The 25,757-nt window shown below is 43.4% G+C and overlaps 1 protein-coding gene across 2 annotated transcripts; it reads left to right on the top strand.

Annotated features, from left to right (window-relative positions):
• Positions 1–8,649: 8,649 nt before the first annotated feature.
• LOC142571193 (uncharacterized) lies at positions 8,650–24,365 on the top strand. 2 transcript variants are annotated; one of them, XM_075679463.1, is made up of 4 exons: positions 10,967–11,051; positions 18,027–18,112; positions 21,487–21,742; positions 23,953–24,365. In XM_075679463.1, exons 2-4 carry the CDS (start codon positions 18,028–18,030, stop codon positions 24,233–24,235), a joined length of 624 nt encoding a protein of 207 aa, XP_075535578.1. In that variant the 5' UTR covers positions 10,967–11,051; position 18,027; the 3' UTR covers positions 24,236–24,365. The 2 variants fall into 2 exon arrangements, with proteins under 2 accessions (XP_075535576.1, XP_075535578.1); XM_075679461.1 differs by lacking the exons at positions 10,967–11,051; positions 18,027–18,112 and adding an exon at positions 8,650–8,785.
• Positions 24,366–25,757: the final 1,392 nt, after the last annotated feature.

Here is a 25,757-nt window from a genome sequence, read left to right as displayed (position 1 = left end):
GACCACAACATAACACAGAAAAGGGATCGCAACGGTCAGGAAGAGCGTTGAATGCATCATGAAGTAAGGTTGTTGCTGCTTCAAAAAACGTCGCTTGTACGCACTAGAGCGGTAGGCTGTATAGGATAAATTGGAAAGTACATAAAATACCAAAAAGTGGTAAATAGACAAACACCGAGAACGAAGCATTAGGCAACTGATGGATAACATAACCTTTGAGAGGGCTAATTTATAAACATAGAAAAAAATAAAGTGCATCATGGTCATTGATGCACTTCTGGACGTTTCAATTAATTTATAACACTAATCACAGACCAGCGGCTTGTGCCTAATTGACAGGCATCAAATAACAATATGTTTGGCGTTACGACTGCTGATCCCAGTTTACCAGTCAGAAATATCAGCAACATTCTGCGGAGGGAGGAGAAGCAGCGGCACGAAAGAAAGAAAGAAATGGTCAATAATTTCTGGTTCGTTACAGAAGGGGCAGAGGTTAGTTGTAGATAAACCATGCCTACGAAGGTATACATTTAGGCGAGAAATTCTGGAAGCGAAGCTTGATAACGTCACATCGCATGCTTGCTCGTGTTCCACGTAAATTTCAGATGTCCAATATCGTCAGCGGAGAGTAGGGATGATTCATTACAATTTAAAAATAAAAGTTATTTAAATGTACTTCCTGTTATGAAAGATAAATGAGGCAAGACATTTAGGATCGGGCCATTTAGGAACGATGACGCGAGCGAGTCACCAGATTCAATTGAAACGATCGCACTATGTCCTGGCACCCCGAGAAAGCATACTTCATGCGAACAGTCCGGGGCAAGTGTCGGAAATATACTCAGCGGGTGCGACAGCTTATAAACTCATCGTGTGCAGACCAAAAGCGCATATGCAACAATTATCGCTTTATATTTCTGCAGGCCAAATTTTCTGATGGCCAGGATAATTGCCAGATATCCTGCAAGAAATGTTGGGCAGACAGAAAGCGAGACAGAAAGCAAAAGACCAGTTAAGCTCATTGGAAAACATAACAACTCAGCCTCCTCTGAACTTTGTGTTGCGTCTGTAGAAAGAACAAACGGAGAAGAGAATTGACCAACATGAACTTGACGGAGACCTTCAAGTAGCGTGCTGGAAAGTGTTTCGCCTGTTTTATAAAGATATAATCAAAAATCAATCAAACCTTCAACGAATTTCTTTTTGAATATATCAGGCACGGTAGATTAACTTAAAGTTTTGATAACAGCGCCTGAACAAAAGCATCCTTTGGCTGTCTATAACGCCATTAACATGCTCTGAAAAAAGAAACAGAAGTGATAAAAACGGATTGCAAACGAGAGTGAGATGCATCGTGAAGCTTCAGGAGAGTCGGACCAGCAAGCTGCTTAAATGTGGACTTAATCGGAACAATTCCAACCTCAAGATGAAGGACGTATTTAGCCAGAAGTCTTGGCCGGCCTGAGACAAAGACGCAGCGCTTGCCTTTCCAGTAGTATTATAAGTGGTGGCTTGTATGCTGCACATCCTAAAATAAGAACACAGACGAAATTTAGAATGTGGCGGTCGTAAAGGTTTTACATAATCGGTAATGCGGTTCCGCGCTCACGCATGTTTTTATTATTAAACCGGCGCAACAGTGTGATTGCATGTTATCGTTTACTAGAGTTTCTCTCCATTTGCTGCTACCAGTTTAGCTTACCGTTATATGTTATTTCCAAGTACTTGAAAGCTGAAACTTGCGGTACCGGCTCATTTCGATACTGAATAAAAATAAAAGCCAGATTTGAAGATGGAAGCAAAAGTGAAAAGCATTTATTGACGTTAAGAGAAAGAGACAGTCCGTCTAGTTGGGACTCGAGTGCAAATACGATTGTAAAGTGTGGTATAACATTTCATTATTCCGCGATAAGCAGAAAAATGCTATGTCATTGGCTTAGAGGTAGAGCTGAACATTCTAATGAACTGGCACAAAAGTTAACAAAACGGTAAACAAACTGGGAGAAAGAACTGATCCCTGGGGTACACCGCTTGTCTGTTTATATATACACGACACACCCCATCCTTGAAAAAAAAAGAAAACAATTGCCTACCAGAAACTCTTGTATCCAGGCCACTGTATAGACGGAAACAGCATAGCTTGCTAATCTCCGCACAGTCATGCAAGTCGAATGCACATTTCTATGTCAACATGAGCTAACCATATCGATTATTCAGTGCTAAATCCTATTTGTCTCGAACACAGAGCACCCCGAGAAGAAGCAAATTCACTTAGACGAAGATGGATTACTTTTTTAATTAATTCGGCTAGATTACACGTAGGGTAATTTGGCCGAATGTTATCCGAGACATATTCGACTTCCACGGGCACCCTCACTAGCTCTGGTCATTTGAGCGCACAGTGCGTGCAATACGTGCTAAGAATCGTGTCTGTCAAGTATTACCCCTCTACGCGCCGCGAAAACAGCTGAAATTTCAAAGCAAACATGGCGCGCGCTTCTCCTCACAGTCGAGGCGGTCCCAGCCAAAGAGACGGCATACGCTGTGCTGTGACGTCACTCACCGTTGTGACAGCGTTAGGCTGTGCTGTAAAGTCACCGCTGTATGAAAAGAATCCTGATCGCGTGCTGTGATAAGACGTCACACCTTGGTTATATATAAATTTATCCGTATGGTTGCACTGCATAAACAGGCATTTGTCCGTCGTCCACGTAAGGCGTCAGTCGTATTATCAGGTGCAGAGAATCCTTGGCCTTGTGGGGTCACGGCTTGGAACGGCATCGCGGCAGAAATTGTCTGCACGCAAGCAATGGGCACCGGAGCACAGCTGGCATGCCCTTCGATAACGCGCTCATTTATCCCGTGCAGATATCGTCCTATCGTCCTTCTCAGTGGAACACGACGGATCAATTCCTTGGACGTATTCTTCCTAGACAAAAAAATAAATAAATAAAACCCCGACTCGCGCGCGGAAAGCGAGCCGTTTGACCTGGCGACCAATAGTTTTCCAACACTTCCGACGGTGTACACTCTATGGCGACCAACGCCAACTCTTTCGCCGATGTATGCTTGCTGCTTGCATCACGTACTGAAACGTACTTAAATGGCTGTGTGAACAAGGCTCACGCATGGGGAGCCGAAAAGGCATCAAATTTTCAGTTATCTTGGTCCGTCCATTTTTTCGTGCTTCTTCAATGGACTGCTGCACATGCACCCACATTGCCCGATGAGGAGCTCAGCGCCGACACCGTGTCGCAATCAACACACAACGCTGTAAGAATGGCCAGCGATCCTCGGACAGTTCATCGGCTCGGCAGCACAGCTGGGATGCACTTCGTTAAACCTTTCATATACCTCGTGCAGCTTTTGCTTCTAGTGCGCAATCACGCGCTGTCTTATGTGGAATAGCTTTCTTCATTTGTTAAAATATGATTGTAAGCCATCCTTACAAGCCTCCATCGAACGTGTAGCATAATAATTTTAATCTAGACGCGAGACACCTTGTGAAATGAAGAAACGTTTATTTTTCCCTAAAAATGCTCGTTCCTCCTTTTGGTAATTCATCTAGTGTTGTGGCACCATGTAAGCAAGACTAGTTCCCGTACCAAGCTTCACCGTACGGCATCAGGTGAAAAAAGTGAATTACATACATGTGTAATTTTGTTATTTAGATGTTACAGGAATATTGGGTGTAGAGGCGAAACACGCGAAAGTGGTCAATGGCCAACGTTACGAACAAGGACGAATAGCTTTTACAAACATGCCATAGAAAACGCCTCACTCATCCCAAACAATACCGTACGTAACGTATGACGAACAAATATATGATTTGCAAGCATTCACGCAATCCTGGGTCTTATTTCCTGCTCTTTAGGAACGCAAATACACGGATGACGGCGTGTTTTCGACACAATTTGGCCTCAGCTGACACGATGGTTCGCCACGCGCATACAGGTGGCCACAACGCAGGTCTACCAGTCACACGCTCGCAGAATGCCTTCTACTCGCACTCATGGTAAACGTGCGGGTGCAAAGCCTGTTTTCAGTTGTTCAGAAAACAGGATTTTCGAGCTAGAAGTTAGAAGTTCATGGCTTTTGAAGTCCTAGGCGTTATTCTTCGCGCGTTCTGCCGGCGCGAGCAATACACTCCCGCGTTATTGTTCTTGACAATCGCTCGTTGCGTTTTCGAAAAGCGTGAGTACCCAAAGAGGGTATATGTAGTTGGAGGGGGGGGGGGGGGGAGGTCATAAAAAGCGTCACAAACTTGGCCCCGCATGATTCAGCCAACGCGAAACTAACCAAAAACTTTAAACTAACAGCGCCGACGTGCCTTTCGCTAAATGTGTCACAAAGCGCTGTGTGGTGAGCGTGCAAAAAAAGGGCCCCAGAAATATCAGAAATAGGTTAGACTAATGTTTAGGCCTAATGTGTTTCACCGGCGCCGAAGGTACCGGTGAAACACGGTGTGCCTTCTTTGAAAGAGCACGCCCTTTCAGTTTTACCCGCCGACACGGATTGTTATTCTCGCTGTTATTTCTCATGGGTTATTCAACGAAAACTGCTTAGAAGCTGTCACAAAAGCCTTTAACCCTGGAAAAAACATGTCCGTGTCAAGAGTAAAATCTTAACCAAAAAATATTGTGTAGTACGCTGGAACTAATAAGGCTTGTTAAGGGCATAGAAACAACCAAGCGGAATTGCCTAGAGGTCTTTTTTAGTGTCAAAACACACAAGGTTCACGCCCCCCATTAGGGCAGTCGTCTCGGAAAAACACCACATGGCAAGAATCAGTTGACCGGCGTGTAAGTTGTCAAAAATATGTGCAATGACAAACAAAAGAGAAGTAGCCGCACTGCACGACTCAGCACAGGAATAAATTTACAGAATGTATGGTAAACGTTACCTATGAAATTCGTTTCAGTTGCGGTCGCCGGTATGTCGGCCAAACGGGCAGCTGTTTCAACGCGCATCTCATGGAGCATAATCTTAATGTACGCAATAAGACTGGTGGCTTTCAGCCTGAACATTGCAAGCTGTGTGGCTGGAAGCCAATTCGGTGCGCATTTGTTCGGCTGCCCTGCCGTGGCTCTGCCTCAATCGTGTTCTAACGTGTTGGCGTATGCTCCATCCTACCTCTTTATTGCGTAGCGCAGCACTACACAATAACGAAGCGACTGAAACGCCAAAGCGCGTTCTGTGCAAAGGGGAGAAAACGAAACTCTTCGACCGCCCACATCGTTGTCGAGGGTAGCGTTACTCAGTTCTTTTTTTCTAAACGTCGAATAGGACTGGACAAGTAGCCTTTCCTTCCGTCTTACAATAAACTGCGATTAAATTTTTCTATTAGCAGTGGTTGAGTAACAGAGGCAGAATTGTAATGCTCAGTGCCTTCATCATCGGGCTAGTACTTGAGTGTCCCAGGGGAGTCTCTAACCTTGCCCTGGATTTCGCTCGATTTCTGGCTTACTGAAGCTCCGTTCCCTACAATATTGACGCCTAGGACGTTCACGCACACTAATCTATCACTTTAGTTTGGCCTAATATTTGCCTGTGGTGACGGCACTTGGGTGCGAGTGCTGCTGTCCCAAACGACTGCAATTTTTTCTCGTAAAAGCCTTTTAAGACGTTTTGTATTTCACGTGCAAGGAGTCAGTGCGTTTGAATTCCCTATATCAGTTCTGTCACCGGCGCTGCTGTCTAATCGACAGCTGCGTCAGGTGTGTTAAATCTGCCGAACTTCAGTTTTTTTCGATTGGCGGTCGTGGCGGCTGCATTCCAAAGGGCGCGGATCTAAAAGAACGCTCTTGCACCGTGACATGGGTGTACTTCAAGAAACTACCGCCGATTGAAAGTAATTCCGAGTCCTTCATTATACGGGAATCCTCATGACCACAAAACCCAGGTGATTTGCCTTTTCATTCGATCAAGTCTGCTTTCACATCTCCAGAAGAAATTGTCGCTCGTGAAGTGAAAAAATTATTGTCCAACGCTCTCGACAGGGAGCGCGGTCAAGGACGTTCTGGAAGGAGGCGAAAAAGACACGCACGAATGCTGACCTACGAGGGTCTTATTTTTCCAAGCAAGCCTTCACTACGACAGGTGACGAAGGGCAGTGCAAAGTTCACACTTTTCTATGACGTCGCTTGGGCTGGTTATTGGTTCAGTCGCACGACTCCCAAGTTGTGGAATTACACTGTAAGGAAGGCATGCTACTGTAGCCGTCAATTTTCTCTAAATAAATGGCTCTTCATTGCAGTCGCTTGCAGACAGAAGGCAGTTTGCCTTAGATTACCCTAGTTTGCCCTAGCAGCTGTCCTCTACATATATATATATATATATATATATATATATATATATATATATATATATATATATATATATATATATATATATATATATATATATATATATATATATATGTCCTCTACACACACACACACACACACATATATATATATATATATATATATATATATATATATATATATATATATATATATATATATATATATATATATATATATATATCTCCTCTACACACACACAAATATATATATATATATATATATATATATATATATATATATATATATATATATATATATGTGTGTGTGTGTGTGTGTGTGTGTGTGTGTGTGTGTGTGTTGCCAGTAACGTATCTTGCCTACCTTTCCTTGATGTTTTCTTTCTTTATCGAAACCTTTATCTCTACATTTAGATATGCATGTAACGACTCCGGGTCCATCAATCTCTCCTCTGCTCTTTCCCAACAACACTCGAAGCATCTTTGTTTATTTAGACTGCCTGATTATTTACTATCAAGAAAGGCGCTGACAGGTGGAATAGCACACTGTGGTATAAAGTGAGGCACCTTAGCCCTGTTTACAAACTTTATATAACAGTGACTATTTAATAGGGTTTTGCGCGTCCAGTATTCCGCTATACGTAAGGGCGCTTGCGTAATAACAGATAATCGGACGCTGGTAGTGACATATTGTGAAGTTCCATCTAGCGACAATGCCCTATATAAAATGTCTTGCCTTCTATAAATGTTCCTGTCGAAAAAAAAAACATTTAGAAAGGCTGCGTGTTCATGATCACGTCACTGCCGAAACTTGAGATCAACGGGGAAGTAGAATACACTTGGATACTGCAATATTTCCTCTGCGTTTGCTCGGCTTAGCTCTGCGCCACCACGTGGCGGCACCAATACGTCGGCTAAAATTTAAGCCTCCGCTAAGCCCGCAATCCGCTCACGTATAATGAGAAACTGGACACGCTAAAACTGTCTAATTCTTCCATCTCTTTTGGAACAGAGTGTTTTTGAAAAGTAGACGTTCCCTGCGGGTCTTGCTGGGTGAATATCGCGGCATTCATTGACGATGTGCTCAGTTTTTCCCAGATTTTGTCTGCAGCAGACATATGCTTCACCATGTTACAAATGTTAGTGTCGGAACGATTTTGTCCTCGCGCAGCCAGCTAGAAGCTAAAATAGCGAGGCACTGCACTTTTTGGTTTTTAGTATACATTTTCGCTCCTCAATAATGTTCTGCCATACCTGTAAATCTCTCTCGTTTTCATTTATTTTTTTGCATCATATATACCGACTTCATTTCTCTTTCTTTGTGATTAGTACTGGATGTCTATCTGCGCTTCCAATTAACCTGTACTTCATTGCCAACTTCCATGTCCTCTTTCTCCATTCCGTGCCCATGCTTTCGCGGTACAGGTATATGTGTACTTTAGTCGTCCGTTTTTGTTATTCGTGTTCTCGTATCTTCCTTCAAAGCTTATCTTGCTCTGCGCTTCTCCGTCGTAAAACAGCCTCTAACACACGTCCCCCTGCACTGCTTCGCTTGTAGTTCACCGTGTGCCCCCCTCGCCGATCGGGCCTCTGACACTTGCTTAACTTCGAACCCCGGCATTGTCTCAAACTTTAAGCACAAAATAACATTTGGTAACATTAGCACTAGCACATTCAATCCCATTACAATTTCTTCGCACGCCCTCATATGTATTTTGGCCGCTAATTGATGTTTAATTATTGCTACGTCACGTTTCCCCATCACCCTCAGATTATCTCTGTGGTTGTATAAGTAAGTGTTTCCTTCGGTTCTATCTGCACATAGACTTTTATATTGCTTGGCTATAGGCATGGGGCAATGGCGAGGCTCCGATGAGAAGTGCAGTGAGCCGCCCTTCGACTGGCTAGGACACTGCGCTTCAATAGCGCTTAGCTTACCGGCAATTCGCATACAATGGACAGTTGCTCTGAAAACACATCCTCGCTCCAGCGTACTTGAGTTTGGGCCAGAAGCATTTGGTTACTAAGCCTTTGGCCAGGAGCACCTTGGGCGTTTCATTGCAGCAAAGTTCAGGTCAAAGGTGGCACTGCCGCCCAGTGTCTTGAGATAGAATACCGAGCGGAGAAACCCTCGGGGTACGGGTGTGAGATGGTGCGTTATGTGGCTTAATTTGACGAGTTGTTGAAGGCAGTCGTATGGCAGCATGCGGCAAGCAGGCCACATCTTGGCCATGCCTTGGCATAGAGCGCCTGGGCAAGATACGGCCCCCGCTTCGCAAACTTCCCGTTACGCCCCTTCCTGTGTTTTATATTGGAACGAGATTAACCGTAGAAAGAACGTGAGTTCCATGACACTCTCAAGGACCGAAGAGTACGGCCTGCGGCCGGATGTGACGGCGATCACGTATGCCTTAAGGGTACCGCCGCTACGACGCCGCCTTCTTCAGCTGTACAACGAGGACACGTCCACATCCACTTCAGGTAGGCTGCCTGAATGCATTCTTGCCTTTACAGATGCCTTCGCTTCTAGCTTCAGCTGCCTTCGCCTATCTAGCTGTTCAACCACTCAATTCTGACGCGGAGTGCAGCCTAACTGCGTACGTAAGGCTGAGAGCTCGTCACAACTTTTAATGATTACGATAATACATTCCAATATATCTTAAGTAATCCGTGAACCATGTATTACTATTTTACGCGTGCTACATGATTGCTATTGCTAATTCGGGAGATTGAAAAATAAAGTGTGAGGCAAGCACACAGTAAAAATTATTGTACCCTTAAGGGTAACTCGTTTGTCCCATGGCTAACACGTACCATAATATCTTACTTAAGGTGTAAGGTCGAGTTGTTGATAGTAAGAAATACCAGTGTTCATACATGGCGGCTTTTCGTGGCAAGTGAACATGATTGTCGCTGCGACAGACAACACGAACACTGCACGGAATAAACTTTAATGCTTATCAGTGTCAAACTCTCGCGTCGGATATTGCGGTTCGCACCAGCCGGTCGGAATTATTACAGGCGCTTCTACTGCGGGTATTACAGCCTTAAGAGGAAGCTTTCGCTCAGGGGTTGCTATTTAGATATATGGAAGAGGAGAAATTGTTTTTCGCAGCAGCCATTGCACCAAACTTGATGAGGTTTAAACCAAAGGTCGATATATCTAAAAGAAAAAGTGGAAAGCAACGAATTTTTTATTTAGGCTGTCGATTTTTCAACAAAACTTGTTTAAAATCGCAAAAGTAAGAAAAGCTAAACGATGAAGATTACAACTATTAACTCAACAATGAAAAATGACATCACTAAATTGGACTAATAGTACATCTGAAGCGGGCAGAAATGACGTTACAAACATGGATCTCAACCGTACCACTAAGACGTGAGTGGGACTTTTGCACAACCCATGTAAACATTGTAAATAGCTTGCGGCGCACGCGAATTAATACATCAAATTTGTGCACTCAGGATGTTACAAGGGTGTAATTGACAGAACTGTGATATCTGTCTTTTATATGCAGTTACGAATTTGTAAACTTTGCGCTTCTATATTTTTAAACTTGGCGATTTTCGGCAAGTTTCCTTTTTTTAAATTCAGGCCTAAATGAATGTTTGGTTGCAACAGTCATTATAACTTAAACTATCCCTCGAATGCAACAAATCTCATTTAAATCGCTGCTGAGGTGATGGGAGAAAAATATTTCTGCGTTATACATGCATATAGATAGACGGCATCGGGGTTGGGTTCGAGCTCGAGCTTCTTCTTAAGGCCAAGGGCATTGGCCATGGGACAAAGCTGCACACTAATGTGTGTGCCACTGATTATTAAACAAACTTCTTCAACTACATGAAAACAAAGAAAGCGCTGACTCATAAATAAATTTGTTCAGGAAATAATTGGGCTTAAATAGCGCAAGGAAATAAATGGAAAGCACCACTAAAAACCATACAAAAGCCCCGGACAGGCTACGATAATGACGAACTGTTCAATCTAATATAAAAATTCACGGATGACCTCAGCGCGCGAGGTGGTTGTGCCGCTCGTCACGTGTACCAAATGTCAAAGAAGTGTCGCACGAAATCTTTATATCTTTTTTTACGGATTTGTTCACAGAAATATGCATGCACATTTTAGTCTAGGAGCATGCAGCACATTGAATGTCTGGATAAAACTTCGCTGCCAATCAATACTTCCAAGTATCTTTTCACAGTGATAGTCTCTTTTCTCATGATACCTTTTCTCATGATACAAAATTTTAAAGTGCTTTTCGTTTTTTCTCTTGGGGTGATAAGTGAGCACAATATGTTGATTTCAGTTGTGAGTTTTGTTTTTCATTGTTCCTGTTTCATTGTTCTGGTCGGTTCATACGTACTTCATGACACAAATATCATTCGATCATAGTTGCGTGTTTCTCGCAATGCAGAATTGTCTTGGTCCATATGTTTTCGTTTTGATGCATTGTTGCCAGTGCTTTCCACTGATTTATGTTGAAAGTTTTGTCGACAAGCAATGTAGTATTTATTACAGCGATGTTGGGTAAGATGTTTGGGGTGTGTAGGGAAGGGGGCTGACACTCTGTCAGGCATTATATGCCTTTATGTCTGCCTTCTAGACAACCGTTTCTGACGCTTAAATAAAATACTTTGACTTTGACTTTGTTTAGAGCCTCCTGGAAAGAGTCTGCTTTAGAGTCTCCAATTGAAATGACACATCGCCACGCTTCCCGGAGTCGTGCTTCACTGCCAACGTGTATATGCTTTCTCGTACTGCCTCGACTAGCGTCCGCAAGCACCTTTTTGTCCTTGCCTTCTCCCAAACCGGAGCTAAGGGACCGCGTCACGCTTACGTCCCGACTGCCGCTTCATTTCTTTTCCTCTTTCTGCTGCACTCCCAGTGGCGCTACTGGACATTCTGCATTCAATGATTTACCTAGGTCACATGTCATAATCTGTGACGTTACAGGCAGTGTGCGGAATTCGTGCACGTAATGTTGACTCCAACGCGGCCCGTCCCTCGAGAGAGAGCTTTCAAATGTTTTTCGAATTTCAAATGTTTTGTGCTCCTCGCAGTCGCTTGATAGTTTGCAGACATGATTGCCACCACGTGATCTGCGTGCTGCGCTTGTTTGTTTGGAATGGCCAACAGGGGTGACAGGCCCCTTTAGAAATTAAATCAGGTAATAAAATATTTTTCCCCATTCCATGTTTCTAGCCCTACAGCATTTCGTGTGCTACTTGAGCAATCCTTTTTTAATGGCTTAAGTATTACTATTGGCAGCATATTTCATTGAACAGATCACTGCAGGGTAGCTGTAACTACTCAGCTTAACACAATCTAGTGTATTGAGTTACTAAAAATACACAAAAGGAAACTATTGCGCTGCTTGTGTCTTATGTAGGAGAGAGCACAGGGCCTATGCCAATCGTTAAGCAGAAAAAGGAAACAAAAATGCTAATCCACCATTTGACCAGCAATACTACTTTGCTGTTTGAGAGGTCTCTGTTCCCTGCTGAAAAAATTATTTCGAGAGTGTACTATTGTGTACATTCAGATACCAAAATACCGCAGAGGAGGTTTATAAACATTTGTTGAAATAAATAATGTCAGGAGGAACTATTCTCATCTGAACTAGAAGCAGTTATATGATGGCACTTTGCACTTGCAGGATCAGTCTTGAAGTTGTGTTTATCAGACGATGTATGACTGCTATCAACTTCCTTAAATAATAAAAAAATTAGAAAAGTTGTCCCACGAAATAGAATCACATGCGATGCCGCAGGCATCCAAACAGATTTAGCCCACGCTCAGGCACTCTATAAGTATCTTGCATACTTAACTTCGCTGAAAGCTAAGTGCACAAAGTTCGACGGGCGGCCTGTGGTGAGATGAAGTTAGTTGTTGAAATATTTGGCGTAAACGTGCCCATTTATTTCTCCTGGGATAAGACGAGCCCCGCAGATTCTGGAATGCCCGCTCGGTTGCCATGCCGAGCCATCGGGGTTGACTCACTTTACGGCTCGCATCCACGCTGCTCTCGTCGTCAGATTCTTCTTGTCGAACGGAAACCAAAATAAACTCGTCCTCCGTTTGCCACTGAAGCAATATGAGCACCCATACGCGGCACAACTAGCCGGTGTTTTCACAAAAATATTATGCTCACAACGATCACTAAACGGCGTCTCAAGGCGAACTAGGCCCAGCGTCGGTTGTTCGCCTGCTTTTTGCATATAACCAGGTCGAGGACCCTCGTGACAGTGCTGTTCACGCATGCGGAGGAGTATTTTTCGCAAATTATCCATTACGTTACGCTACGCATTGTAATTTATAAATTGCAGCTGGACAGTTCGCAAGGTGCATCCCCTCGGAACAAATTCTCAGCATGACACCAGTTTCGAGATATTAGGTTTCGAACTGGCTTAACGAGTGGTCTCAGTGCACGGATGATATTGAAATTTTATGTCTTAAAGTAGAAAACTGTGTATTTGTTGCAGTATACAGACCACCCGATGGCAGCATAAACAATTTGATACAGTTTTTAGATAACATATTTTCCTTCGGTAATGACAATGGATATAAACTCGTGTTGGGAGGTGACTTGAATATTGATATGTTAGCAAGCACAAATAAGCAAAAGTATCTTTCGGCACTTCTTGATTCCAACTTTTTATCGAATGTTATTGTCACTCCTACTCGTATTACTGACTCGAGTGCAACATTAATAGACCTGTTCATAACAAACTTTCCCTCCGATTCCGTACTTGCTGGCACTATTTGTACTGCTATCAGTGATCACCTACCTATATATTTTATTGTACACCAATCCCACTGCACACCCAGACAAGCTGGTTCTGGTATATATTATAGAGCTGTAAACTTAAACTCCCTTTCGCGCTTTCGTGATGAAATTGCGCAAACGCAATGGGATGACTTATTTCCTTTCTCCTGTGCTGACTTAGCTTACGACAGCTTTCTCCGAACGATCACTTCAGTTTATAATAAACATTTCCCACTTCACGTTTTTAAAAAACCAAAGCGTGCCCGCAAACCTTGGATGACCACAGAGATCCTAAAAATCATGAAGGAAAAGGATAGGCTTTTTCATGCATTCTTAGTTAACCGAAGTCCAGATGCTTTGAGGATGTTTAAACAATGTAGAAATTTGGTCATTAAATTACAACGGCAAGCAAAACGAAATTACTATTATAACATGTTCGAGGGCGTCACAGATATAAAAAAAATGTGGAATAAATTACACTCCATTATATCTCCAGGTAGAGCAAGAAGTAGTTTAGAAGAACTTGTAGTTGATAATGAAGTTAACGAAGGCAAGGAGTTAGCCCACAAATTTAATGAATACTTTACGTCGGTAACTGAGAGCTCACATCAAGATAGTGCCTTTGATTACTTACCCGTGCCGCTCAAGGAATCAATATTTTTTTTTACCCAACTGATGAAAATGAAGTATTAAGAGTATTTAAAAACTTTAAGATGAATAAGAGCGAGGACATAAATGGTCTAAAAATGGAACCGATTAAATATGTTATTGATCTACTTAGCCCGTGTGTGACACATATTTATAACCTTTCCTTACAAACTGGCATTTTTCCAGAAAATATGAAGAATGCTAAGGTGACGGTAATACACAAAAGTGGAGATAAAAACATTCTCGGGAATTATAGACCTATTTCAATCGTTCCCCTATTCTCCAAAGGACTTGAAAAAATTATTCATCTTAGACTGTCAAATTTTTTTGACAAACATTCCGTCATAACTGAATCGCAATACGGATTTAGATCAGGTTTTTCAACAGAAAGTGCTCTACTGTTTCAAAAAGAATTGATACTTAAAAATATTGAAGCAAAAAAAGTCACACTCGGCATATTTTTAGATATGTCCAAGGCCTTTGACAAAATCATCCATGAAACATTAATAGGAAAGCTAAAGTGTTATGGAGTTCGTGGTGTTCCCCTAAATCTAATTCAAAACTACTTAACAAACAGAAATCAATGTGTATCGATAAAGAGAACTCTGTCTTCTATGCAACCTGTTAAATATGGGGTTCCCCAAGGCAGCATATTGGGCCCACTTTTGTTTAATATATTTATTAATGATATTGTAAATGTTGACCATTCAGCCCAATACGTACTCTATGCTGATGATACAAGTATTTTCTTTTCAGGAACAAATATGCATGATCTCGTGAATCTAGCTAACTTAACATTAGAAAAAATATGCAGCTGGACACTTAGCAATTCTTTACAAATTAACTGCTCAAAAACTAAAGCTATTCTCTTTCGATCTAAATCTCCACTTTATGAGCTCTCTAATTCTTACAATCTCACGTTGAATAATAATAAAATTGAATTTTCTTCTACAGTAAAATCTCTAGGTGTAATTTTTCACGAATATATGAAATGGGATCACCATACGGAACATTTACAAAACAAACTTTGCAAGCTCTTGGGCGTACTGAGAAAATGTCAGCGTGTATTGCCTGTTCCTCAAAAACTTTCGATATTTAAGGCACTCTTCTCATCACATCTGCGCTATTGTAACTTAATTTGGGGTAACGGAACACAGCAATCCATAAATAATCTTGTTATCCTATAAAAAAAAGGCACTACGTTCTGTTGCAAACCTACCATTTAATGCACATACTTCAGAACTATTCGTCAAATATAATGTAATTAAATTAAATGTGCTATATGAATACACTTTATTAGTTTCCTTTAGGTCTGATACCGTAAGAAATCGCGGTCATATACACAGAGTAGCTAACTTGCAACTAGATCCTTCTTCGCGCCTAAACAGACACTCTGAAAAATGGCATGTGCCACGGCCGCGCACAAATTATGGCTATCAAACATTAAGTTATTGCTTGCCGAAGACATTAAATAAATTCCAGATTTCTTATGAAAACGTTCGCACACTCTCTAACACTTCTGTTTTAAGCATGCTGTGTTAAATATGTTCAGTTAAATCTCACTTTTTGTAAAGTATGTTTTCTGTGCATATCATGTTTTTCTCATTTGTTGCTGACGTTGAAATGTATTTTTCTTTTATTGCCATGCTGCCTTAGTGAACCGGGGACGTGGGGCCAGTCAAGCTGTTTGTAATGCAGCTTTTTTCCCTCGTTCCAACCACTTATGTGGAACTCCATGTATGTGGTAAATAAATGAACTTGAACTTGAACTTTGCTGCGAAGAAAGTCATTGGCGGTCCAGTTACTTTTGTGCTTCAATGCATGAAACACATTTCGTGCAAAAGTACAATGAAAGTGCATTTTTATCACAAGTTTGATGTCGCATATCGCTAAAATTGTGTGATTCACAGAAGCTTTTTTTCAATTGAATATGTCTTGTAGTCTGAGCGGCTACAATTTGTATAGTATAATGTGCATTGCAAGGTGATGGGTGAAGTAGTTAATTAATAATTTGTCGTTAATAATTGAAATAGGCGTTTTGATTTATTGTGCAAGTAATGCCGCACGCTACGAATAGAAAAGCTCAAGGGCTGGTACTGTGCACTGCATGTGCACAGTGCATATAGCACTGCGCTATATGCCACAAGCGATCTTTAAAAATTGCTTAACATCTTAACAGGATCGCCTGGTGTATTGTAATCACTGCATCTCAATTGAAACTCTGCACTATCCCCAGCAACCTCGTTGCAACAGCGTTTCAGTTGCTTTCCATCAAAACACCTCGAAACAGAGTTGTTTATTGTATATGGGACATATGGCTACATACCCCTTGTGTCACCCAAGTTGTCGATTTGTGTACACATCCCCAGTGGCCTTATCGGTAGGACAGCCGCCTGCGCACACCTAGTGGCCAAGCTAGTGAACAACTTGGGTCACTGGGTATCTGATGAGGTCAGATACGCACTACGAACTTGGTGAATGTTCCCAAGAAATGCTAATCGCAGTAAAGAGGCCATTCATTCAACCCCTAAGTGTGTTGCTAGTCGTGGTAGGTAGTAGAGAGAAAAGCGGGTTTAACGTAAAGTCATGGATGGAGACACACACGGGCGCAATGAAGACTAAACTAGCTATGGAACTATATCGAACAGTGTAGAAGCAATTCAGAGTGAAAACAATTCTGCAGTAATTCAAAAAGCCTTGCTCTACTAGCATGGCGAAACTCTGCGATACGAATCACTGCTTAGGACATGGACGTAAAAACTACGGCAATAGAAGTACTTGAAGCGCACAGACTGTTTATTGACAGCGACGAAAAATAATGTATGTGGCACAGGGGTACATCATATCACACAACCAACCGACTTATTAGAATACATTAGTGGCTGTGTTCTACTATTCGACCGCAGATCAGAGTGTCTGAGAGTCCCGTTTAATAGCAGAACGTTGTGAAATAATGATTCGGGCATGGCATATGGAGATGTAGAAGTAAACATTGATCACGTCCGTGTATACCTACCCAGTGATAACCGTGGAAGTATTTAGCCTGCCTGAGGCACTCACTTTTCAACAAAGTCGGGGGAGTGCAAATGAATCTGTAGTGGACACTAGCAACAAGGGACTCGAAGACTGATTTCGGAAAGAAAGACGAGATATGCATAGAAGCAAACCTATATGGAATACGGTAGTTTAACGCAACAAAAATCATTGTAATATTTACATACACAAGAATTGTTAAACGAAGGAGCATAGGGGTGACATGTGTCACCACCTCGTCTCAAAGGACATGCACACATTATCACTTGAGCCCCTGCTGGTCATGCGCCAGAGTTTGCGGTGGCTGGAGTTTGATTTCATTTTGCTGAAAGTTGCACGAGTTGGTGTTGATTCATGCTCTTGTGTAATTGAGGGCGCACAAGCGACTAGAGGCACACGAACGCAGCACTGACTCGCGAAAGAATATAAATGTTCTCACGAATGTTTTCTTCTACCATATGCTGGAAATTAGCACATCTTTCACTTTAGGATGATCAACATTCCCGCTTTGCCGAATAGTGTGTAGATCAAGTTCTGTTCTCCAAGTTTTAAGGAACTAAAGTGACGTGATGAGTCCGGCATTGTCGAGCTGTCAGCCTGGCAGGAGCGAGGTGATTTTATTAGCACCCCAGTTCAGGAATCTGCCTGTGTGAATGCATATTAAGTCCGTCTTTTTTCTGTCTTTATTTCTTATGTGTTCCTTTATATCCGTATTTTAATGTTTTTCCTTCACCCCACTGCAGGGTAGCTGACCAGAAACTTCTCTGATTAATTACCCTGCCTTTCATTTCCTCCCTCTTCATCTCTCGTTTCAGACTTCCTCTGTCATTCGAGAGCCTCTTTAAATGACACTCCCTCACCTTCGTATCATTTCAACACGCAGAGGCACAAATATGGAACTTGTTGCTTATAGCGCACGGAAACTGGAATGCTGATTGACGCTTCTCTCTGTTGCTTGCTGCCAAGGAAGCGGCCACGTTGATAGCCTTCATATGACGTCGCACATCGCATTAGCATATCTGGTGATCGAGCCGTCTAGTGAAGGGCAAAACAATAGGAGAACCATAGATGTAGCGCACTCTGTCTTGATGCTTTTCTTCTATAGGCACTTTGAGTTTATGTTTTTACTTTTTCTTACACCCTGCATTAAAACTTTCAATGTTCTTTGTTACGATAAACTTTATTCTAAAACACTCTATCTATAGGAATACCCGCATTTCTGCGATTTTCTTTACACACGTATCCTGACTTTTGTCCCCACTGCATAGAATGGACAGCTGTGTCACGATGAAGACTGTCGGAGGACTGTTGCTGCTTTCAGCGCTGGTGTCTACACAGGGAGCTGCGAAATTCGGTGAGATCCTCGCCTAGCTTACGTCCCCTGCACTAAGCCTGCCACGTTCTTAGAATACTGCGCGCATAGGCGCCTTCTCATTTCGACGTTGTAGCAATGAACCATAGTATTCTGCACGCTTAAACTTCGACAATCAGCCACACATAAGCTACACTATAAAACAGTTTAAATATTCTTGTCTAACATTTGGTCGTTGGTTGGCGGTTAAGCTCCATCTTCAAACTTTTGCCCTACGAATGTCCAGTGCTGGATCCTTTCTTTTCCCTGACCACATCGCTTATATGTCGCTGCGGAAGGGAAGTTAGTTCCGCTCTGAAATGTGCAGCGTGCGCAAGCCTAAATGTGCGCCTTTGTAGGAGCCGTCACCGACATACGAGGCGTACCGGCTAACTTTAACGAACGTTTAAAGATATTCTGACGTGCTTTTGGAATACGTAGTAAAATCGTGTTGTCGGCAACTCTGTGCGGAAAGCAATTGAATTTTAGAGCGCTGCTGTTCGGGGGGAATTCCACAGCTGGCTTCGTGCGGCGAATGCGTGCAGAGCCGTGCTCGGTATCAACCGTCATTCAATAGCCACAACGCAACGTGTGTTGCAGTCCAGAATTTCCGCTTTCAAATTTATTTATCAATTATAAGAAAGGGTACCCTGCTCACGGCAACGTCTTTTTTTTTCTTTTTTGCGTGGGTTTTGAGCCGGCAGCCTGCAATTATTGTTTATCACGTGGCGTTTCCGGCAACGGCGGCGAAATGTGACGCCAGCAGCGCAGCCTGCGTGGCAGCCCCGGGCACCGGCCGCATGGCCTAGGGTGATGAAAAATCACCAAAAACTGCCATCAAAGAAGCAGTACTTCAGTACTAGTTCTTCCGGCGAGAACTCGCTTATCTAGCATCACTGTGTTTCGCAGATATCACTTGATGGCATACATCTTTCCTAACCTTTCTTGTTGGATATCTAGTGATGCTCAATGAACGCCTCAAGACTTAAATATTGTAACAAAAACTTGCGCTCAGGACATTGTATAGTGTTACAGAAAACACCTGATTGAGCAGCATTTGCATTCGTGCTTATATGCAATGCTTCTTTTCCCGCATCGCCAAGGAACCTGGACACATAATAAGGAAATATCAAATGAACCCGTGTTCACGACAACCCCTTTACAAATTCGTCACTATGCACAAAACATTTTTAAAAATTCTATTGTTAGAGCATCCAAACAGCACAAATATATTAACTTACAACATACGTGATATTGTTACAATATTTACAAGGTTATTGTAAACGTTCTGCTAACAAATTAGTGGTATATTAAAACCCGCCGTGGTTGCACAGTGGCTATGGTGAAGGGCTGCTGAGCACGAGGTCGCGTGATCGAATCCCGGCCACGGCAGCCGCATTTCGATGGGCGCGAAATGCGAAAACACCGTGTACTTAGATTTAGGTGCACGTAAAAGAACCCCAGATGGCCAAATTTCGGGAGTCCCCCACTACGGCATGCCTTATAATGAGAAAGTGGTTTTGGCACGTAAAACTCCACAATTCTTCCTAGTGGTATATTACAGAGTATTGTATAATATTCATTTTGTCCACTTTAGATTTTAAAATGATATGCAGTTATCAGAATTACGGAATTATTCATTCCTGAGTTGCTATTCCTTATTTATTCCACACTTGACGCTTCACTTTTTTAATTTAGAGTTTTCAAGAACTTGCGTAAAGCACTTACGGCCTAAAGCGACAATGCGCTTTCTGCAGTCATTAAGGAAATTGTGACGTTTTCTCTAAGTGCAACACACTTCATCAAGATGGCTGCAATGGTTATACAGAAAACATTTTTTTAGCTCCTGTGTTTCAGATGGGAACTTCTGAGTTAGTTCCAGCTTTAATGGGAACAGAGAGAAAAGCGAGAAGGGAAAGGCAGAGACATTGATTACCCTTCTTATCGTTGAAAAAAGATATACATGTATTCATTGCGAACACGCCGGTAGAACAATGTTCGCTAACAGCGCTAACAGTCCCAGTCGGTCGTTCAGCCAAATAGTCTTCAAGAGAGAGAGAAAAGAATACAGAGAAAGGGGGTCAAAGTCGCCTTCAAGGAGTGCCATAAAGGATTAGCCTTGTGCAAGAAGACTCTTTAGGCCAAGTATTCAGGATATTTTCCTCCGATATATAGTACGCTGCCACAAAAAAAAAAAAAAGAGGAGGGGGGGGAGCTGAGCCATTGATGTGGCGGCGGATTAGCCAGCGAAGCTGTCGATCGCAGACCGAGCAACTGCGGCCAAACTACGCGTCCAGAAAGATTCTCTTGAATTCGTACTTCGCCCCAGTGAAACTCGGAGGAGACGGAAGCTACCCTTCTGCCGCTTGGACGATGACTCGAACGACATAGTGTGACGCTCACGAGCGGCCTCCAATGCGCGATCTTCATAGGTAGCTTGCGCTCGATGTCGATGATTACACTCTCGCATCTGCTCTGGCTGACGTTCTTCGGAGGCAAAGTCACTGGCCGCATTTTCCGCTTTATCACGTGCACGTTGTCGTTGGTTATAGTCGCGTCTCTGCTATCGACGCCTAGCCTCGTAATCGGCTTGTTCCTCGGTCGTGCGCGCCAATGCGGGGTCTTTCCGATTTTACCATTTTGTTGTACTTGCAGATGCTGCAGTGGTCTATCACTGCGATGAACAATCAAGTTCTTACCCACCGTGGCGGCTGCCGAGCGCATATCCCCGTGTTTTCGCGCCACCAATGTAGCGCCGTTGTAATGAGGGCAGACGACAGCAGACGCAGCCGGCAGCAACGGAGGACGCGGTGAAATCTCGGGCGCACCGTTCTACCATTCGTTATCTTTTTGGCTCACTTTACGGACGTTAGCCAGTCCAGATACCCACCCTACGAGAACACGCACATACATACTGGTCCGTCAGGCAAAGAGCTTTTCGCTGTAAAGATGTCAGGAAGGCGAGAACTCAAGATTATATAACCCATTTATCGCAATCAAAGAAAGACTCGTATCCTGCTTCCGGCTTCAACCGCAGGTTGAAGCCGACGTTTGCACTGTTGCCGAGTCGCCTCATCAGTACCACTGCGCTCGATTAAAAGAGACGGCCGAAAAACATTGAACTCCGATTCGTTGTCACTGTCGCTACAGAAAAAGCAAAGAAGTGCCGCAGCATACTATATATCACATTCCGAGTGCGTTCAATTATTGCATTCATATTTGTAACATTGCCCTTTGTCCAAGCAAGGGTAATATTTCTTTTAAGGCGCCCGAACCCGGGGCGTGTAATGTACAGAAGATAGCAACACCGCATGCAGGGTTTCTCTCGCGCTCACGTGTGAAAACCAGCTGAGGAATATTCTCGCGTTGCCTTCCAGGCAAGTGCACCTTCCCCGGCGTGGACCTGGAGGAAGCGGTGGACGCGTTCCTGCAGCGGCTGCCGATGACCTACGAAATCCCGAAATCGGAAGGCGGCGAGCTGTTGCCGGGGCTGCACATTGGCAACACTACCCTGCTGGGACTGTCCACACTGGCGATGCGTGGCGCACCGCGTCCGTTTTGCCGAAAGGGCAAGCCGATGCTCGAAGTCGCCGTGAGCACGCAGGGAGCGCTGCGTTTCGTGGCTCCGTGGAGGTACGCAAGTCGTCAAGACGTGACCATGCTGCAAACAATGACAGTTCTTTTGGAAACAGCGAGACAGTGTGCAAGATTTATCCGGTTGGCTTTTGTCCAGCATATGGCCAACACCTTAGACGATAGGAAAAGAGAGATGCCTCTCGTGCTAGTTTCGTACTGTACTGTACGAGATGCCTCTCGTACTGTTTCCATGTCCGACGAGTTCACGCCTGGCGCTTTGTTGGAGCTAGCTGGAGAGCGTCTATTCACGTTGATTTTGCGCTCGCTGAGATTCCTTCATCGTATTCACTCCCCATAACAACTTCTAACCAGCTCACAATTTTTTTCGAACGATACATTGCCTTCTGTCAGGATCAATCTTCAATGACGTCGCTTGTGAACAGGAGCGAGACTTCATAGCGAATTCCACGAGGCGATGAGGATCAACGAGGCGCTATTGCAGCGGTGGGGTCAGCAACTCTTCCACCAATGTTTTTCTTCGTCCAGTGAAGGTCTTTATTGAAGCACCCGGACCTAGGGCGACTTGCGTGCCGTGGAGGCAGTGCTGGAATAGAAACTACTCATTCAGTGAGTTAGCAGAGTTACTCGGGCATCGAGAGTTCTACCTGACAAGGTGCCATTTCCCGTATTGGATGGAGGGCCAAAACATATTCGCTCAATTAGTGCTGGGCACAATGTCTCCGTTCATGAAAGGAAGTTTTTTTCTATATTGTCCACTGCCATTCGTTTTAAAGCCTAAGCAGGCGCAGCCGTATTTCTGGCGCGCGGTTTTAGAATTCCGACGGTGATAATTTATCCACACTCTGTTTATTTTTCGGGACGTAAAACCCAAGATTGTCTTATTTTGATGCCCGAGTATGCTTTATTTGGCTTCCTTGTTGGATGTATTACCCGTGGTCTAGCGTAGGCTACCAGGCAGACGTAGGCGCGAACTGCCATGTCTAGGAAAAGCGAAAAATAGCAATATGCGAAAGGAAGGCCTGATATTTATACTTATCAAATTCTGTGTATACTCTGATTGACAGGTTGTTTAAGACATTGCTGGTTTTCAATGAGCGAAAATCATCCAACCGGTGGACGCAATTTGCCTTCTTGTTTATGAAAAACAATTGTCTTTGATTACGATCAGGGGAAGCCAAGGGCTGCTATTTTTTAATAATTCTATGAAGCGAACAACTTATTAAGCCACGGAATACATAAAGGAATGGAAATGAAGAGCATTGAGGTAAATAAAGAGATAATTCGACGAAGGTAAAATCTGAAATAACCTTCCCAGTCATAATAAAGCTAAAGGGACATGAAAGTAAATGAAGATATGTATTTTCGACAGGGGTGATCAAACTTGCAACCTTCACAAGATTCGCACGGTCCTCTACCCCATGAACCAGGGATATTGCCTAAGCTCATTTGGTAGAACACCGTAGGCGCCATAAAAAAGGTTGTGTATATGCAGAGCCTAGATGGTTACTGGCCCACACCGTTGCGTTTGGCGCCTGCCAAGGCAAGTAGTCTTTCCGCTCTATTGAAGATATAAAGCTTACCACAAATTAAACCCCCACGACGTCTAAAGAAAAAAAATCTGATAAATTCAAGTTTCATATGTAATATGTATGTAAGTTTGTACACTTAATATTTACACAAAAATTGAGGGTTTGGACTCCTGAATAATTGATTCCTCAAGGCAACATACTATACAGTTTACGAGGGCTCATTAGCCAATTGCCTGTTCGTATGATCCAGTATTTCACGAGGCGCACGGTTCCGTGGACGTTCCGCGTACTCTATCATGTCCACTAGTGGCGCTAACACTCCCTGTTGTATGTCAGAGACATGTCCGCATAAAGAGCCGGGGAACTAAACGCAGGTACAATTACAGCTCAATTTATCGCAGTCGTGAAACAGAGGATGTGTATTCCAATGTATGTGGCAGTAAGTAGTCCTAGAATTTTATTTCGCTTTTGTTCCATTAGGCGTATGAATTTGATAAAAAAATTTACTTATCGTACACAATAATTGTTATAGTAACAGAGTGCAGTCCCCTTTTCGTTCTCCTGCATGCTTGTTTTCTTGAAAGTCTGTTAGCTGTATACTGTACGGCTGTCTCTATTTGGCATGTGTGAAAGGAGTTAAAAGCTGTCGCAACAAATATTTTATAGAAAGTTGGAATAATGTTCAATAAACCTGGGAAATATCCGACGCCAATGCAGGTACTGCGCTGGTCACTCGGGCGAGGTGTCGACAACCTCCAGCTACGTTACTCTCAACGTCCTGTTCGAGGTGACGGAAAGCGGGCTGGTTCCGGTGGACGTGTGGCTCACCTGGCTGGAGGGGACATACGTGTTGCTGCACGGTGCCTCGGATGCTGGCAGCGTAGCGGCCGCGGTGCTGACCAAGCTGCTGCCGGCCGTCGTCAGGGACTTCTGGGTCGAAGAGGTGGCCTGGCGCTCGAGTTCCGTATTCCAGGCAATCACCGCTAAAGGGAAGAACTAAAAAAGCGTCAACGCATGTCCTGCTATGTTGTTTTAACATTTCTCTTTTGTAATTTGCTGACACACCTGACCGTTACGCTTCAACAGAATATAAATGCTCTTTTTTTGATTAAACATCTACATGCACTCTATGTTCTACGCTGTGTGGACAACTCATTCAGCGGACTGTACGTGTGGAAGAACTTCTTATATTATGCGATAGCAATTATATCGACGCTCCAGATTAACTTGCGCCGTCGGTGTTGCCATCATCGTGATGTTTCATGCGAAGTCCAAGTGCGATAAAATTTGACATTTATTTATTAATTTATTTACCATCATCATCATCATCATCATCATCATCATCAGCTTATGTTATGTCCACTGCAGGACGAAGGCTTCGCCCTGCGATCTCCAATTACCCCTGTCTCTGCGCCAACCGATTACAAGTAGCACCCGCAAATTTCCTAATTTCGTCGCACCACCTAGTTTTCTGCCGTCCTCTAGTGCGCTTCCCTCCTCTTGGCACCCATTCCATCGCCCTAATGGTCCAACGGTTATCTAATCTTGCCATTACATGACCTGCCCAGCGTCATTTTTTTCTCTTGATGTAAATTAGAATATCGACTATACCCGTTTGCTCTCCGATTCAAGCCGCTCTCTTTCTGTCTCTTAAAGTTATGCCTAGCATTCTTCGTTCAATCACTCTTTACGCGTTCCTTAACTAGTTCTCAAGCTTCTTTGTCAGCCTCCAAGTTCCTACCCCATATGCTAGCACCGGTAAAATGCACTGATTGTATACCTTCTTTTTCAATCACAACGGTAAGCTTTCAGTCAGGAGCTTACGATGTCTGCCGTATGTGATCCAACCAATTTTTTGTTCTTCTATGAATTTCGTTCTCATTATCATGGTTCCCCGTGCTTAATTGACCTAGGTAAACGCACTCCTTCACAGACTCTAGAGGCTGACTTTCGATCCTGAACTCTTGTTCCCTTGCCCAGTTATTCATTATTATATTTGTCTTCTGCATAATAATCTTCAATCTCTGTTAAGTTCCTCAATTACTTGTTGTAACTTGTCTGCAGTATTGCTGAATCTTGAGGAGCTGGGGTTCTTTAACGTGACCCTGTGCACGGGGAAAGGGCGTTTTTGCTTTTCGCCCCCCATCGGAATGCGAGCGCCGCGGCCGGGATTTGATCCGGCGACCTCGTTCTTAGCAGGGCGACACCACATATGCTAAGCCACCGTGGCGGGTAGGCCACTGCCATGAAAGATAGAATCGTATGTTTCCTGTAGCCGCAACATTTGGCACCTTAAGCGAACTTGAGGATAAAATGTACGCAGATATTTAGCAGCTTTATGAGGTGGTATGCGAGAGCGGGATGACGTGATGTGCAGTCGCGGTCGCTGCACGCAACATGGAATAGAAATATCATGTCACGATCAAGCAGTCATTCGCGCAAAGTAACAAGGCCCAAGTCCACCAATATCGGTTCGTAACTATATAACCGGCTTCCGCCAGTGTCCCTGTCGTAGACAAGGA

The sequence above is a fragment of the Dermacentor variabilis genome, chromosome 2, assembly GCF_050947875.1.
Source record: "Dermacentor variabilis isolate Ectoservices chromosome 2, ASM5094787v1, whole genome shotgun sequence".
NCBI classification, from domain to species: domain Eukaryota; kingdom Metazoa; phylum Arthropoda; class Arachnida; order Ixodida; family Ixodidae; genus Dermacentor; species Dermacentor variabilis.
The sequence above is the reverse complement of the archived record's forward strand: the minus strand, read 5'-3'. Positions and strand labels throughout refer to the sequence as shown.